A 16,618-nucleotide genomic window follows, 5' to 3' on the forward strand; every position below is an offset into this window, starting at 1 on the left:
TGTGCTGCCTCCTTCTTCGATCCAAAAGCCTCCTAACGATTCAACATTGTCGTCGACTGATTGCCGAGAACACATCTGAAAAGAAAAAGAGTGACAGGCTCCACCTTGAATGTATATAGACTATACAAAAAAAATCAGAAATCTGCACAGATTGATTTGACAGTTCCGTCCCGAGGAATCATCTTTCTTTTCTGGTTCCTCTCGCTCCAGCTGAACTCTCAGGCTCCCATCATGGCCTCCACCGAAGGGAAAAAAAGAAGGTAGAGCAGGCTGGGATTTTAGAGCAGATATCCCTCCGCCTTCACGACATAGTTCCGCGTTTTAACAATTTTGGGTATTTACTGTGTTTATTTGTAATTCGTCAACAGTTAATACAAGATGGTGAAGAACAAACGCGGACAAATGTTATCACACATCAGACCCCCTCCCCCCCCCACAAAAAATAGAGCAATAAAGCGGTTATTTCGTGCTTCTGGCGGAAGGATAAAACGAGCCCCGCATGCGACGCTCCCTTCTGTCAAAGTGGTCACGTGTGGCTGTAATTAGGGAAGTTTCTAACATAATCGTCACTTTTCGCAGTTTAAACTGTCATTTCAAGGCTGCGTGAAATGTATTTTTTGTAACACATTAAATCCTGTTGCAGTTACAACAATATAACAATGGAAGTAGATTTATTTTATGCATCGTCAAAACGTTCTTTGTTCAATATCCTCACATTAAGGCAAACTTGTATGTTAATTGCTTGGGTCATATAACAATAAAGAATACACTGTGAAACTAAATTTACAAATTAACATTTTTTATTAATAAAAATGTGTATTCTTATTAAAACTTTTGTAACAAAAGTTATAAAAAATGTTGAAGATAAGGATATCCAACCTATATGTATCTGATGTGGAGTTTGGATATAAAGACCTACAGGGTTTCTGTAAGATTTGAATTCTTTAGACTACTCAATTACGCCACATGGTAACAGAAAATTGTATGACAGGCATTTAAAAAAATCAATTAACAGTTTAGTTGCCAAATTTTGCTGGTTCAAACTGCTCAAACTTACCTATTAACTGATAATATTATCACTTTGTTAGTTTTGGACTACTTCAGAGCCGTGGAAATGTCACCTCAAACTATTTAAATCTTAAATTATAAAGAGCAATCTAAAAATCACATATTAAAAAATTAATTGTCATGTTAATGGATGGAAGAAAACATTACAAGTTGTATCCCAATGGTCCCATCTATTATTGTTTTATGAGAGGGTTTCACATTTATAATGCAACATGATCCTTGACACAATCTATCCTCTTGAACTTTAACATCAGCCTACATTAAGAGCTTCCTCACACATCCAACATGACAGCCTTGCAAGTAACCAATTCAATCTGTTAGCTTGCGTTTACATAGTAAGATTAGCCTTGCTCATTACTTTCATATTTTTGTTGAACATTTAAGGAGAAATTTGACTTTTTTCTTTACGCCTATTTGAAGAACACATATGAGGTGTTGAATTGAGGTTCTTCAGAAACATCAGCCCAGATGAACAGTATAAGGAACTTCTGGGGCATCTCTCAGTGACATGGCATGATGAATGCACATTAGTTGGGAGATTTTATTTAAGTACTGAATGTCCAGTTCAGTATAGTTAAATGGGGTTACCTGGAACATCGCAGACGATTTGATCCGATGTGAGGCGAATTAAGAATCTGCTTCTTACAGGGAAGATTAGTTCTCCTCATAAAAGAACGCTCATCTCAAGCAAATTTAGCTCTTACAGATTAATGACTGGTAAAATGAATCAGTCATTTGAGTTCAATGAACCAGTTCTTAAGAGTAGTTTGAAAAAAATATCATGATCTCCTTTATCTGTTAGGAAGGATCTGACAGGTAAAGCCAATGTGAAGCTGAACTCAGTGTTTTTCAGTTCAGAGTATGTAAACAGTATTTTAAAGAATATCTCCACTATTGGTTGTCTTTGCTGTTGGTTATTTATCAGACACAAAGAAGCGTATGTATGTCAAGTACTTCTTTGTTTTGTTTTTCAACCAGCAGATGGCAGCGTTGCACTTTTAGTTTTGCAGCCAAAGAATGCATCAATGCCCAGTCGACTTCAACCTTATGTCGATAAGTGTGCACCTTGTACACACAATAGTTAATGCCAGGTATGTTGCATAACCAACTGCACACAGATGGATTCAGGACAAACGCATCCCTGAAAATAAACATTATAATCTATTACATGAGGACAAAGGGGTTATATCTTATCTAACTGGCAAATGATCTCAGTATGAAAGAGTCAGCAATGATTTAACAAACAAATCTGTTACTTTATTACTGAATTGGACAACCTTTGTCCTTCAGGTCTTTATTATTATATGAATGCACATGCCCTCTCATACAATCACACAGTTGTCAGAGACATTATAGACAACACCAGTCAGAGATTCGTGCAGTTTCTGATTTACAATGTTGACATTTTCAGAGTAAGGCACTTTCACATTTTGACACATTTATATCTAGGTTGTATTTCCCAACAATATGAAACATGATGAATTAATCAACATCCATACATGTAAAGAGGCGCTTTAGGTAGTGAAAAAAACTGACACCGACTCTCATTCAGCTCGTATACTAATAACATGACCATTTCCATAAAATGCTATAAAAAAAGTGAAATCTATACGTTTCTTTTATGTATCACATCCTTCAGATAATTACATGCAAATATCAAAAATGTCTTCTGTTTTGGAATGTGCTCCAAAAAAACCCAACTAAAAATAAAAAAAGAATCTCAAGTTAATTTTAATTTATTAAAATACATAGCTTAAGTTAATTTGCATATAAACATACAATGGATTTATAAATCACATTGTTTTATAGGAAGGTAAAAATTCTATTTCTTAACTGCTGTAAGAAGATTCATTTTGGTTTGGTGAAGACTTATATAAAACACCCACAACTCATTATTTGTAGCAAATACATAATTCTTAATGTGCATATTTTATAAGTGATTTTACAAAAATCTATCTAAAATACCCTCTTAAGAACCTCTTGTATCCTTTTACAGTACGCTGTTGTCTGGCCAGCTGGATGACTATGTCTACTACTTGTCCTTCTGCAGCGAGGTGTAGTACTCCACCAGCACCTTCCAGGCCTTTGGGGCCATGAAACCTTCCGGAGGGTTCTCTCCGCTTCGAGCCATGTTCCTCATCTTGGTTCCAGAGATGAATTCAAAGTCAGCATGTCTAAGATGGGCGAGACAGCAGGATAGTTCGTTAGATGTGAAAAAAAAAAAATCTAACAAGGGAGTTGTCTTGTTTATGCTATAACCATTTACAGTGCCGACAGGAGAAAACATGGGGTAAAAGATGGTTCACATTCTTATGAAATTCAGCTTTGGCGTAAAAGGATGCAATGCAACACTGTATTATTATTTCACAGCAAGTCTGAAAAATGTAGTGACACATACATCTGCAATGATTACTCAGTGAATCAAATATTCAATTGAAAAACAAAATCACCAGCTATGCTAATGGTTTTTATTTATTTATTTATAAATTTATCCTGGCAGACATGTCAAATATATGTTGTTCAAACTTTCTATTTAGCTCCAGTGAGGAAGTAAGGCTGACATTAATAAGAATGGCTCTTTATGAACCACCAAAGCCAGCAGGATTGACTGTTTTTATATGGTTATTTTGAATACCTATTACACTACCACTGGGTAGCTAAATATTTCTTTCTAACAAATAACTGCAGAAACAGCCATTTTCTACATGTATGAAGACAAAGATTTACAGTAAGTGATACGTGGGGCAGCTAAGAGAAAGCAAGAGGAGATTTTGTCATTAAACATTGGGCGCTGATGGGTTAGTGGTTAGGTCGCACCCCATGTACATAGGCTGTAGACCTCAAAAGAAAAACATTAGTACAGATGTAAAGGACAGGATCTGTAAACAACAGGTACTGTTTTTTCTACAGGTGTCCCTAAATTTGACACAAAGTGAAAGTACCTTTGTAGACCTCTTTTTGCACAAGGGTTAAGAGATAATTTGTTTCATTTAGACTAATCATTAAAAAAAAGAATAAACAGCAGACAACGGGACAATCTGAAGGTTGGTAAAGCTCTAAGGTTCTCAGGCTGCTGTAATATTCATTCCAGATTATGATAAAAAATAACTGCAGACTTCTTCTCTCTTACCTGGCTTTGTCGTAGAAGTCCATAGCCTTCTTAGTCTTGTTGTATGCAGCCACCCTAAAGGGGATGATCTCCACAGAGGTGAGACCTGGTGCCATGGTGAGGACCTTGCCCCCGTGAGTGGGTTCATAGAGGTCTTGTTTAGTTTCTGGGTGAGGCATGCCAGCAGGGTCCCGGCCAACAATGTAAAAGTTTGCTCCAGCGATCATTCTAGCTCTACAGTGCCACTGAACCTGATGAGATCGGGGTAGTTATGAAGGTTAATATTCAATCATGCTTAAATGCTTGAGCTAAACTGATCTCATACACAAAGTACTCCCCACCTCTGTGGGCCCAGCATACATCATAGGTGAGGGGAAGATGGCCACAATGGTGTTGGCCGGGTCCAGGACGCCCTCCTCCAAGACAGCAGCATGCTGCTTCATCCGCCAGTCCAGAGGCACGTCGTCGTCTTTGGTCCAGCCTCCGAGTGGGTGCAGCAGGAGGACTGGATTCTTGTAGCCACGATCCAGAAGGCGCCGCTTGGTGTCCTGCATCAGCAGGGCATGACCGTTGTGTACGGGGTTACGAAGTTGGAAAGCAAAAATGGCATCTGTGGAGGACAACATGAAGGAGAACATAAAACATTTTATAAAGCTGTAGTGCCTGTAGTAAAAGATGTGGTATAACACTCTAGTCACAGCAGTGCCAGTCAACAAATCCCATTAAAAATGTGTGAGGGAAGGAAAGAAGTATTATTTTGTGCTATAGTATTCCCCCTTTAGACTCACTAACATCAAATGTGAAGCACAGAGCAGTACCAAACAAATGAACTATTGGTTTTAAACTGACACAATAAAGCATTAAGCTCTTTCCAACTTTAAAAATATATTTCTGCTTGGGTTTAGGAGCACAGACGGGCTGAAAGTTTGTTAATCTTTTCATGGGGTTTGTTCACTTTAAGGTTACACAAAGTCTTTACAGGCTTAATCCATTCAGTGCACATCACAACATGCTTTCACCAGTATATAAACTAAGGATGGGACCACTGGGCAGCAAAGAATACTTACTGTAAAGGGAAAATATGCCTTAATTCATACTATACTGTTTTGCGGTGAAGACAATTAAATGACACAATCTTCAACACAACATTCATGTCAAAGTGAAAGTTAAACCATGTGATCACACGCCAAACATTAGCATGCTCATTCAAATTTACCATTTTTTGTTTTTCATTTGGTCCTTTTCTCAAGTTCTTCTGAAAGACAGATGGGGCAAAGGAGCTAAACAAATTGCTACTGTGTTACTTTTTTTTTAACCAGCATCCATGTTTATTGGATCGCTGGAGATGTAATTCAAAGTCTCAACATCTACTTACAACCAAAATGCAGAGTTTGTTTTGGTATTCTTACCTGCTTTCATGTCTTTGAACTTTTGCTTGAGCTGCTGTGGAGTGAGGCGGTACTGGTCAAGTCCATCGTTCCATTTGATTCGCTCCAGAACCTCCAGGTCACCACCGACCAGCCAATCACCTCCCTCCATAACCATCTGCACAAGGTGATGAAAAGAGAATACCACACCTGTGACTGCAATTAGTATTCATATCCGGGTCAAATAACTGCCTGAGGTGAGCTGGATGGAAAGCAAACAATGATGGCTACTGATGGATCTAAGAGGGTAAATATGCTGTTGACACAGAAATGCTAACTTTGTGTTGAAAACATTTAGTGAATGCTTTATTACCTTAATGTAAGGGTGCTGTGGACATGTGGTGCCCCACTGCCTGGCACAGCGTTCCTCCTTACGATGTTCATAAAACTCGGGGTTCCTAAGGACAGCCACACGTGAACCCTGGTACTCCAGAGCAATGGCCGCACAGCCGTCCAGCTGCTGTTTGGTCTCAGCGCTGACAGGCAGGACGATGGGAACAGTCAGGTTGATAGCCCCGCCTGAGAGAGAAGAGCAGGCAGTGATAGCAACCATGGCAGGTATCTTTTCTGAAATCTTATTACCAATAAACAGAACCATTAAGATGATTTGCGAGTTGCAATTAATTCAAATATTTTAGCTTGTTGCTATTGGGCGTGAACTTGTGAGCAAGCAAGAAAAAGTTTGTAAAGAAAAAAAGAACTGAATTATTAGCTCCGTTATTTAGCTAAATGATTTGAACAGTTCGCTTTACAGTAATGGATTGATGGTTTGAAAAGTCAGCTCATCCTTATGAACAGTTTGCTAAAAGTAAGGGGGTCAGAAGTCAGAGGCAAAACAATAAATTAGCTTTAAATAATGGATAAATGGCTGCAATTTCTAATTTCTGCCATTCAACGTAGTGGGTGCAAAAAAGCAAACTACCTGACTACCTGATTTAAATATTGACATTTTAGTATGAAAAAATCCAATATCCACTTTTCTATTGGAATTAACATTTTTGAAATCATTCAGAAGACAAACGGTTGGGAACTCACCTTGAGTATATAAAGTCATATAAACATATCTTAATGAAAATGTGAGTTTATTAAAAAGAAAATGAACATCTGTGATGTCTAGTGGGGCTGTGTAGTCAAACTATGATGGGCACACTGAGTTTTAAAAGGCAGGCATTGGAATCACACGTTTTGAAGGTGTGATTTTACATTTTGATCCGTTAAACAGATTTTGTTTTTTTAAATTTTGATTATTATAAAATTTAGTGGCTAAAATCATTAAAAGAAATTGAAGAAGATATAGTTAAATCAAAGGTCTCTGACCAACTCCTTCATGGTGTCTTACCATTATGTTTGGATGCAGGGGGTTTCGCTGGTTTGGTGGAACTTGGTCGGATTTCTGAGGTATGTTAGTTTAATGTGACAAAAGAAGAAAATCCTTTTGTCTTTTATTGTCCTTAATAAAGAGAGTCTAAGACAGAAGCTTCTCAGGATGCACTACATCAGTGAAATAACTGGAGAATCATAAATGATTCAAACTGTCACAAAGGGAAGAACGTCATTTATCATTTGTCCTGAATGATGGTAAAACAAGTAAGTTTCCTTCATAAATGTCAAGTCAGAATATTATTATTGAAACCACTTTACCGATATGTTTTTGTATGTGGCTGTTGTACCCCTGTCTCAGATTGTGTCCTTGATTCTTTATTTGTTTTCCATTTTCTTCTTTATTTCTAAGAAGACCACTCTGTGTGTGTGTGTGACTGTGATTAGGGCTAGGACTTAGACTCTGGTTTCATTGGTTTCTTTTGTCCCCAACACTTTACTGTTGTTCTCCCCCTTAAAGAGTCCTAGAAGAATCACACGTACACCTTCCATCTGTTGCTGATGTTGTCACTTTGAAAGGGAACAAGCGGCTTTTATGGTTGATGCTGTGCTGCTGTTTTGTGTCCTGGCAGATTATAAGAAGAGTAAATATGCTGCAGCCGTCTCTTACCGTCCAACAGGTTGCCAAAGTGCAAGACCTGCAAGAACTCTCTCTCTCTCATGAAGCCTTTCAGAGGGCTCGCCCAGCCCTCTGCCAAAACCTGCACCCACTGCAGATCCAACTGAGGACAAAAAAAAAAAATTACTCATTATAAACTGCAGGAACTACTGAAGACATGTTTCTACTTCTGGCAGACTAAGATTTACCTACACTGATGGAATTCATTGGTTGATGCAAATCTTGATACGCTTATCAACATTTCTGTAGTTGCTTTTTGAATAAAAAAAACTTCATAAACAATGTTTTCTTTGAAACCTCAATTTAGCTTTAACTGTTTGCCTGTTTCCCATGATTTTAAGACCTTCAGTGTCAAACCATATAAAGTCTCATTGTGCTGTGTTTGAATGAGACAAACAGAGCTTCTTATGAACAGGCTTTAACCACATTTATATCAAGCAACAACTCACTTGGCTAAAAGACTTAGAGCATTATAAGGGCTGGATAACTGTAATCAAGAGGACTGCTTTACTCTATTATTATATATACACGCTATTTTTTTACAGTTTTAAAGGCCACGCTTGAACAAAACGTGTCCCCTGATTGATTACTATCTTCATTAGGGTGGTTGCCTAAGTTTTGGCACACTTCTCCTCCCACAGCTTTTGCGCCACACACATAAATAAGGTATCAAAACGAGTGGCTCTGGGGCGCTGGTGGTGTAGTGGCTGGTGCATACCAGGTGTGTTTAAAACGGAGCAATAATGTGTGTCAAGCTCGTAAAGCGGTCGTTTTAGTGCTGCAACTCCTGGACAAGCCTAAACTATCCCACATTTGCTTGACAGTCACGCAACTGATTTTGAGGATTTTACTGTTTTGACTCATGTTTTCTGCCACTGAAGTCACAGTCTGAATGGTAGATTTAAATAATTATCTCCAAGTCCAAACAGATCAGTGATACTAGTTTTAGTTGTCAAGCTGTTTGAGGTTTAGTGGGCAGTGGTTAGCCCATAGGAATACATTGACGGAATGTTTAGTTCTGCCGTCGGGATTTGAATGTCAATTGATCAGTGTGCAGCTGCAGCTAATAAACAGTGGGTGATGCAATGAACTACAGGGGGCTAACCCTTTCAATACCACAACACAAAGTTGTGCAGTTTCACCAGTTAACCCAGTCCAATGTGCATTGAGAGCAACCACCCTTCACAATTTTCTGCAGGAATTGTCTAGTTTCATTTTTATTATCCTTATTACTTTGTTTGGCCATTTTGCCTTTATTTGATAGTATGGGCTGAAGAGAGACAAGGAAATGTGTGGGGAGAGAGAGAGAGAGGGAGATGAAATGCACCAAACAGTCTTGGGTGATAATTGAACCAGCGATCAGTTTGTTGAGGACTGTTGCCTCTTTACATGGGGTACCTGCTCTACCAAGATAACCAGCGCCCCACGTCTCTAAAATTCTATTAAGATATAATTCACTTTCATATAGACTATTAGAGTGCTCACTTTCACTTATTCTGTAGATATGTGTGCTAGAAATCTTCATTCAGCTTCAGGGATCCGAGCTCAGCGGTCAGTAGGTTTTTATGTCTTTATTAGTACCCAGGGAAGTCAGAGTAGACCATTAGCACAAGCGGAGCAGTGGGGAATGTTTATGGGCTCATCATAAGCGGCACTCTGCCACCTCTAGTGCGGAACCCCTCGCCCCTCTGCTGGGTGATAAAATAAAGCCTATATACCAGAGATGTGGGTTACCTTGGTGATGCTGATGGTGGGGAGCGTGTTTGCGTCAGCCACAGCGAGATTCAGCTTGTTCTCCGGGACAAAGAGCTCCTTCAACTCCTCCATGATCTCGCTGGGTACAATATCCTACATACGAAGAGAAAAAGGGTCTTATCAATACTTTATTGTTGGATAAGGTGAGTTATGCAGGACTTACACTAAAGATTATTTTCATTTTTAATTCATCAGGCAAATTCTTTTTTGAATGACCATTTCACTTGAGGGTCCATTACTTTACATTTTGTTATTTTTGAAACAAAAAGAAAGCAGCAAATCTTCCCATTTGAGAAGATCAAACCGACGAATGTTTCACATGAATGCTTAAAAAAATGATCGAAATGATTCATCAATCATCAAAAAAAACTGTAAAATGTTCCTCTTGCCATCAACCAAACAATTAACTCTCAAGGTCTATGCTTTTGTATGGCCTTATAACGTCTCTGGGTAATTGGTTGTTAATTGTAGATGATACATTTTTAGTTGTAAATATTTTTGTCTCCATTTTAAATAATAAGTCAAATTGTTCAGAAAATAGTGAGTTAATTCATTTAAAACTACAGGTAATTGAGAGGTCTATTTCAAAAATATTTCAGGTCAGTGATATCGCTTACCTTTAGCTTTTCAGCTTTCTAAAATAAGTTGATCGTATATAAAGGCACTTACAATACATTCTGCTTATATTTAACGGCATGGTGTCATGATTGGTTCTTGTGTGGTTTCATATTTTGTTAAATTCAGTGTTTAGATTAATTTTCCTGTTTCATTTTCGTCATTTTTTATCCTTGTGTTTCTCTATGTCCTGTGTGTATTGTCACTGTTACATGCATGTGTTCTCTGTGTGTCTTTAGTGTTTCCTGTTTTATTTTGAAATTCTTGTCGCCAGTGTTTGATTGTCCTGATTGTCTTCACCTGTGTCATTAGTCTCACTGTGTGTGATAACTACTGTGTCTATTTAGTCTCTCAGTGTTCCTTCCCTCTTCTTGTCAGTTCGTCAAAAGCTAACCTTCCTTGTGTCCCTGAGCCTGTACTGCGGATTCCTGTGAACTTTTTCCGTGTTTGGATATTGATGGACTTTGTGTGGAAGTAAGCTTTGTTTTGTGCATTTTTGTCAAAAATAACTTGTAGTTCTGTAATTGGGTCCCACTCCTTGTTTTTCCCCAAACATGACACAAGGATACAACCAAAACACTCAAAGAATCTTCAACTTCATCAAATATATAATTAGCTGCTTCAAGCACTACAATCAGAAGACTCCTCCCATTCTTTCCTTAAAAAGTTGTATTCATGATCATAGGTCTAGGATGTCGTTGTTCCTTTTAGTACACCAGTTATCTTCGGTGGATGTGCCTGTTGTTCTACATCTGAATACGATCATGAATGGAGTTAGAATCCCTTCAACTCAAAATAATGAACCTGCTACCAAACGCCCACAAAACAAACTTTTCTGTTCAACTAATTTTCAAAATACTTACCAACTAATACCCTACTTTTACAACACATTGGAGACACAAGTCCAGCACAGAGAGTATGAATAAATACTGTTTTTGGCTGATAGTTTGATTTGTGAACATGAACATTACTTAGTTTAGTTCTGTCAGTCTTATTGGAGAACATCGTTGATTACTGAAAATGATTCTGAAGTGGTGATGATGTGTCATTTTACTCTCACTTCTTCTTCTCAAAAGAATCTGCACGATCATAGTGAACCAGGCAGATATTTGTGCCGTTGATATAAAGAATGACGCAGCTTGTCTTGGGGCGTCTATTTGGCAACATATTCATTGGAAGAGAAGGCAAACTATAGGCAGCTTATGTTGTTGACACAGGGTTACTATAGGATTATTAGTAGTAGTAGTATTTACCAATGCCTCATTGACAGGCCTGTAAACAAAACTTTGTTGAGTCGACATATATTAACTTCATCAGCAAACTGTCGTCACTACAGCCAGGACCTTGGCAGCAAAAGCATTGTTACATCCTGGGTTTGTATCCTTGTCTGGATCTGTTATACCTTATCATATTTACAAATCATTACATTAATGTTGCATGGCTGCAACACTTTACCACTTCCTTTCTCAGCTGTGAAAAGTAACTCAAGAATTACTACAGCGAACAAATGTTTTTTTTAAACCCCCAACTATTTGGAGACCTAAGAACCTTTGAACATATATTGTTCGGATAGCATTTTGTAGTATTTTCCTTTCATCTCATTCATCACTTTTGACCCACTCCCCCCACAGTGATCAAGCACGGCTCTTCCTTACTAACCCATCCCCTGGCTTGTGAAAGTCTTCATAGCTTGCCTGGATCATCCAGGACAAACAAAGAACAGTGATCTGCTTAATTCAACATTTAAAATGAATGTTTGTTTTTTGGTAGCCAGTGAGTATAGCCCATCCTGGACTATATTGAATTTCTTTCAGGATTTGAGCTGCTTGTTTGAATAGAGTTTCTGAATATGAATAGGTATTAGCATTTGACACATATGATGGATGATGGAGGCCTACAGTATGTGAGATGCAGCGTGAACAGAACAATGGCGTCGTTCTGTCATGGAAGTCTGGAAAAGTTGTCCAGGGTTTGTTTGACAATCTTATGCAAGGAAAACATATGATCCTGGTGTCTTTCACCCACCTGGTCCCTGAGCAGCTCCAACACTTGATGGAGGCATTCGTTCACCGTGAGCTCACCGGTTTTAAGCACAAGATCGGGAATCTCAGGGCGTTCATAATCTGAGTCAATCCCAGTGAAACCTGGCAACAAATGTAAAAAACCATAACTAGAGTCAACCACAGGTTTGAAGAAAGGGCTTGGCAGTACTTAGTATGATTTGTAGAGTGGCAGCACAAAAAAAAACTGAGTTGAACATTGCCAAACAGACCTTTGATCTCTCCAGCACGAGCCTTCTTGTAAAGTCCTTTTACATCCCGGCTCTCGCACACCTCAAGAGGAGCATGGATGAACACCTCGAAAAATGGCAACCCGTTACTTGCGTGAATCTTCCTGGCTTCCTCACGATCCTGTGGGGGGAAAAAAATGGTACATATGATACAGTCCAAAGTATAGAGACGTGTCCCAGATATTCAGCCAAAAAATAAATAAATAAATATGCTCTGACCTTGGAGAAAGGAGAGATGAAACTTGTGACGCACACCAGCCCGGCGTCTGCAAACAGTCGGGCCACCTCAGCAATACGACGGATGTTCTCCTCTCGATCGCCTGCTGAGAAGCCAAGATTCTTGTTCAGGCCGTGGCGAATGTTGTCTCCATCCAGTGAGTAGCAGGGGATAGCATGAGACACCAGGAACTCTTCCAGTGCAAAACTGATGGTGGTCTTTCCGGCCCCAGACAAACCTTGTGGAGGAATGGGATAAGCGTGACACCGGGTTGAACGAGATTCTGCTTTAACACTAGTCCATATTAGATGAAGTCTACTTGCAGCCATGGTCTAATTTCATTGAATCCTTAAGAGATTTACCGGTGAGCCAAATGGTACAGCCTCTGAAGCCTCCCCTGGTTCCCACAACCTGCCCCCTCTTGCTTCGGCTTACATGGTGGGCCTGGTAAACCACATTAGTCGATCTGTTGAGATCCTAAAACACAAGAAATGTCCTTGGATTGAGGCAAAATAAATACAGTTAGTGTGATGAAATCATCCAACAGGACCTTGTTACATAATTAGATTGGCATTTCATTACACTTTACACAGTAATTAAAAGTAACTGCATAACTGGTTTTCCATGCCCTTTTCAAAGTGACTATGTGGACCAGGCTGTGAATAAATGGGGTTGTATTGACTCTTAGAGGGGAGGGGTAAAGGGGGAGGATGGCATGGAGGGAGGGAGAGGACTGACTGGACAATGTGTCCAGTGTGCTGCCTGCAGCCCAGCGATGATGTGGCAGTGATCATGCCCACACGTTCGCCCTCTGCATCCACTCTTCCCTCTTCCCCACACCCATCCCATGTCACCACTTTGCGCATACTCGCCCCTCCTCGCCCTGTCTGACTGAATTCTGGGGGTCCCTCACACAGCCGTGACTGAAATAAAAGATGTCCTTGACACATCACATAGTTTTTAGTTTGTTTCACTTGTTTCATTAAAAGATTTGAGAAGAGCAGTCAATATTTTTTTTTTCCTGTTGGAGGGTATACAAGTATGCTAGGTTTATAATAATAATAATATGAATGATAATAAAAAAAAAGTAACCTAAGTATCACACTAAGTAATCTACTACTTAGTAATCACACTAAGTAACCTAAAATATTTGACAAAAAGTAATGGTTATATTATATAACTGTCCTTTTATCTAAAGGTCAGCATGTGAGGAGAAAGGTTTGAGACTCACGGTGTGCATGGCTTGTTACAGTTGTTCCACTGTGTACTTGTATATCCTTGTGATCTATCTCATGAGGTTATAAAATAAGGAAAGTTATATTTGGGTTGTGTTCTCTCAGATGAATTAGTTATTTCAACTTGCCCGTGTGATTTTCTAAGAGAACTAAACAACTGGTGGCTGACCTTGAAAAGGGCGGTCTGAACGATACAAAGGTGTGACATTCAGAATGTGAAACTATCGTCACTTGTATCAGACGCCATTGTTTCACCACAAGCAGTGTTTTCCAAGTGACCTGAGGCGCCGACTCACAAAAAACTAGAACAAATGAATGTCACACGCTCTCATAATGACCATAATGCTCCTCATATGACATGTAGCCTCAACTTTGTGCTCGTAAAACCCCACACACACAGAAATGTGGGACAATCAACACTACAGTATTCTGTCAGACATCAGAGACACCTTCTCTCCTTCCATCACAGACTCTTAAAGCCAGCACATCACTCCTTATCCTCTCTTCCTCCCTTTACTTCTGATGAGGTGTCATTTTTTTGTCTGTGCACTTTCATCATGGTCACATCATTTCATAACTGCAGAAATATGTAAGAGATAAAAACTACGCTTTACATATTTTTCACATTTTCCTTTCTCGTACATTTAACAGTTCCATTGAAAAGCATTTTTTTAAGCATTTCTCAATTTTGAAAAACCTTACGCAACTCCTCTTGCTTTCACTTCAGTTGTCATGTGTGTCAGGAAATAGTTATCTGATAAAACTGATACACGAGTATTGTGAAAATCTTCAACTGAGGGCAAATGTCTTGCGCCACAGTTTGTATAAAAACTAGTTTGCGAATAGTGATCACTGTCATCATCAAATGTTAGTCCAGAATGTTAAATATTTGTATTAGTTTGTACATTTTCACAACGTATTAAATGTATTGATATGGCGTTGACATCTACTGTCTGCAGAAGTGCACCTTTTGTTGTTGTAGCAACAAAGGACAGCTTTATGGGACAGAAAACACATGACAAGTTCGTGCATGAGACATACTGTATGAGCCTACAGTTCATGGTATATTCCCCCTGATTTCTCGCTTTTCTCAATCTTTGGGCAACTCCGCATATGGTCTCCAAGTCAGCAGCATTCCTGTGCAGCATCAGTTTGCTGTTTCACAGTGGCTCCTTTCTCTCTCCCCCCCCCCCCCCCCCTCCCCTCTCTCTCTTTAAGACACCCTCCGTTATGAATGGACCAAATTGACATGGAAAACGTTGCTACAACAACCGGCCTATTCAGAGCCAAGGCTGTAACCATCACACCTGGAAGAAACTCCAAAGCTGCAAACAAGTGAGCAGTGATTTAAATACAAAGACCAAAAAAAAAGATCTCTAAAACTACAGCCAGTGGAGAGAGAACTTTACCGTCTATACTCTCGCTGCTTTTCTGTGCGATGACTGCGATCGTACTGTAAGAGTACACTCAAAAAGAAAAACCATAGCGGAGATTCATGTTATTATCGCGTATTAACACATTTTGACACCGACTTGGGAGGAGTTCGTCTCGGACGCCGTCGGCTTACACACACTCCACTGCACTTTACACAAACATTGAAGGCTCAAATCTGATGACAGCTCTAAGTTCAGCTGTTCCTCTATCCATCCCGGTTATCTCAATATCTACTCACCGTGCAAAGCTTTTTCACTCCAGACATTTTTCCCCCACAAAGTGTATTACACGCCGACGGACTGCTGAACACGGGGCTGGTCTGCTGCACACACACACACACGGGCCTGCGAGGATGAGCCGCTCGTTTGAGTTGTAAATCTCAAAACTTTTGGCTGCGGTACTCGAAGAAGACGGATGGGGTTTTTACTTTTTTTTTTTTTTTTAAAAGGGACTTCCAAGACACGTAGCATTCCGCTGGCCCAGCCTCCAGCCCTCCTCCTTCGACGTCCAGAAAATCTGCATAATTCGCCGTTTACCAGCCAATACTCAAGCATAACGACACGACGGGGCTGAGCACTGAAACTGGCAGCTCTCGTCTTGGTCGGAGGTTGGATATCATGTTCATCCCAGTTCTGTTGAATCACAGCAGTACTCCCCCCCCCCACCCCCCACCCCCAAGGCATATCTGGACATCTTGCTTTTCTGTCTGTGTTTTCACATTCATAAAAAGAAAAATCCTAATCCTACATCAGGTCGCCTGAGTTAACTCGCTGCCTTGTTGCGTAGTAACGGTAACTTTTCTCACTCAAGCTGGTTACATTTTTTCATCCTCAGTTTAGTTAAGTTAATGTTTACCGCTACATCTTCGCAGATATTTCAATTACATGGACATTATTGCGTCGAATTGGCAGATTTTTTTTAATGAAGTGTCACAGCTTAAAAGTAAAACGAGTTCATAGTTACGAGAGCCAAGCAATTTAATAAATCCACGACTTTTCAGACGGAATCGGGGTCAGCCTGTCTGCTCTGTGAGAGGGGGGGAACTGGTAAAGAAAAAAAAAAAAAAAAAAAAAAAGTCCGTATTGGGCATCAAATATGGGCTTTTTAATAGGACACGAAACAGTTTGACAGACAATGTATTCGCTTCTTTATGTTAGAAGTAACATATTATGCAATACAATTGGCAGTCACTCCAGGGGTGTAGGCTATGGGGGTTGTTGGGAGAAAAAGCCTACAAAAGTTCCCACTTGATTTTGATCATCCTTCCAGTGGAGGAAACATGAAGGTCTCTCCTGTTCCCTTCAGAGAAAGAGGGATACACGCCCTCCACATGACGAAGGACCCTCCAGAGTTCCTCTCCATTGGGGAAAACGTGATGAAGGGCCCTTCAGCAAAATATTCCAGTTGAAAAAATGTAATGAAGTGTCCACCAGGTTTTTGCACTCAAAAAAAAGTGAAGAGAGGTACTG

The 16,618-nt window shown here is 39.7% G+C and overlaps 1 protein-coding gene across 2 annotated transcripts; it reads right to left on the minus strand.

Moving 5' to 3' along the window:
* Nucleotides 1-2,320: 2,320 nt before the first annotated feature.
* On the minus strand, nt 2,321-15,653 carry LOC109981883 (bifunctional 3'-phosphoadenosine 5'-phosphosulfate synthase 2-like). 2 transcript variants are annotated; one of them, XM_065959755.1, is made up of 13 exons: nt 15,388-15,653; nt 12,843-12,957; nt 12,483-12,718; nt 12,246-12,384; nt 11,999-12,117; nt 9,338-9,451; nt 7,595-7,706; nt 6,944-6,997; nt 5,918-6,123; nt 5,587-5,722; nt 4,519-4,787; nt 4,199-4,428; nt 2,321-3,242 (listed from the first exon to the last, which is right to left on the minus strand). In XM_065959755.1, the coding sequence occupies exons 1-13, from the start codon at nt 15,412-15,414 to the stop codon at nt 3,101-3,103; spliced, it is 1,899 nt and encodes a 632-aa protein (XP_065815827.1). In that variant the 5' UTR covers nt 15,415-15,653; the 3' UTR covers nt 2,321-3,100. The 2 variants fall into 2 exon arrangements, with proteins under 2 accessions (XP_065815827.1, XP_020486524.2); XM_020630868.3 differs by lacking the exon at nt 6,944-6,997 and having other exon boundaries at nt 15,388-15,648.
* Nucleotides 15,654-16,618: the final 965 nt, after the last annotated feature.

Source organism: Labrus bergylta, chromosome 10, assembly GCF_963930695.1.
Source record: "Labrus bergylta chromosome 10, fLabBer1.1, whole genome shotgun sequence".
Classification (NCBI taxonomy): domain Eukaryota; kingdom Metazoa; phylum Chordata; class Actinopteri; order Labriformes; family Labridae; genus Labrus; species Labrus bergylta.

Excerpts from the sequence above, each read along its gene's own strand:
- LOC109981883 (XM_065959755.1), bottom strand. The coding sequence starts at position 15,414 with ATGTCTGGAGTGAAAAAGCTTTGCACG. Across the intron at positions 12,385-12,482 it reads TCATCTCTCCTTTCTCCAAG|GATCGTGAGGAAGCCAGGAA; the intron begins GTCAGAGCATAT and ends TTCCCCCCACAG. Across the intron at positions 7,707-9,337 it reads CCACCATCAGCATCACCAAG|TTGGATCTGCAGTGGGTGCA; the intron begins GTAACCCACATC and ends TTTTGTCCTCAG.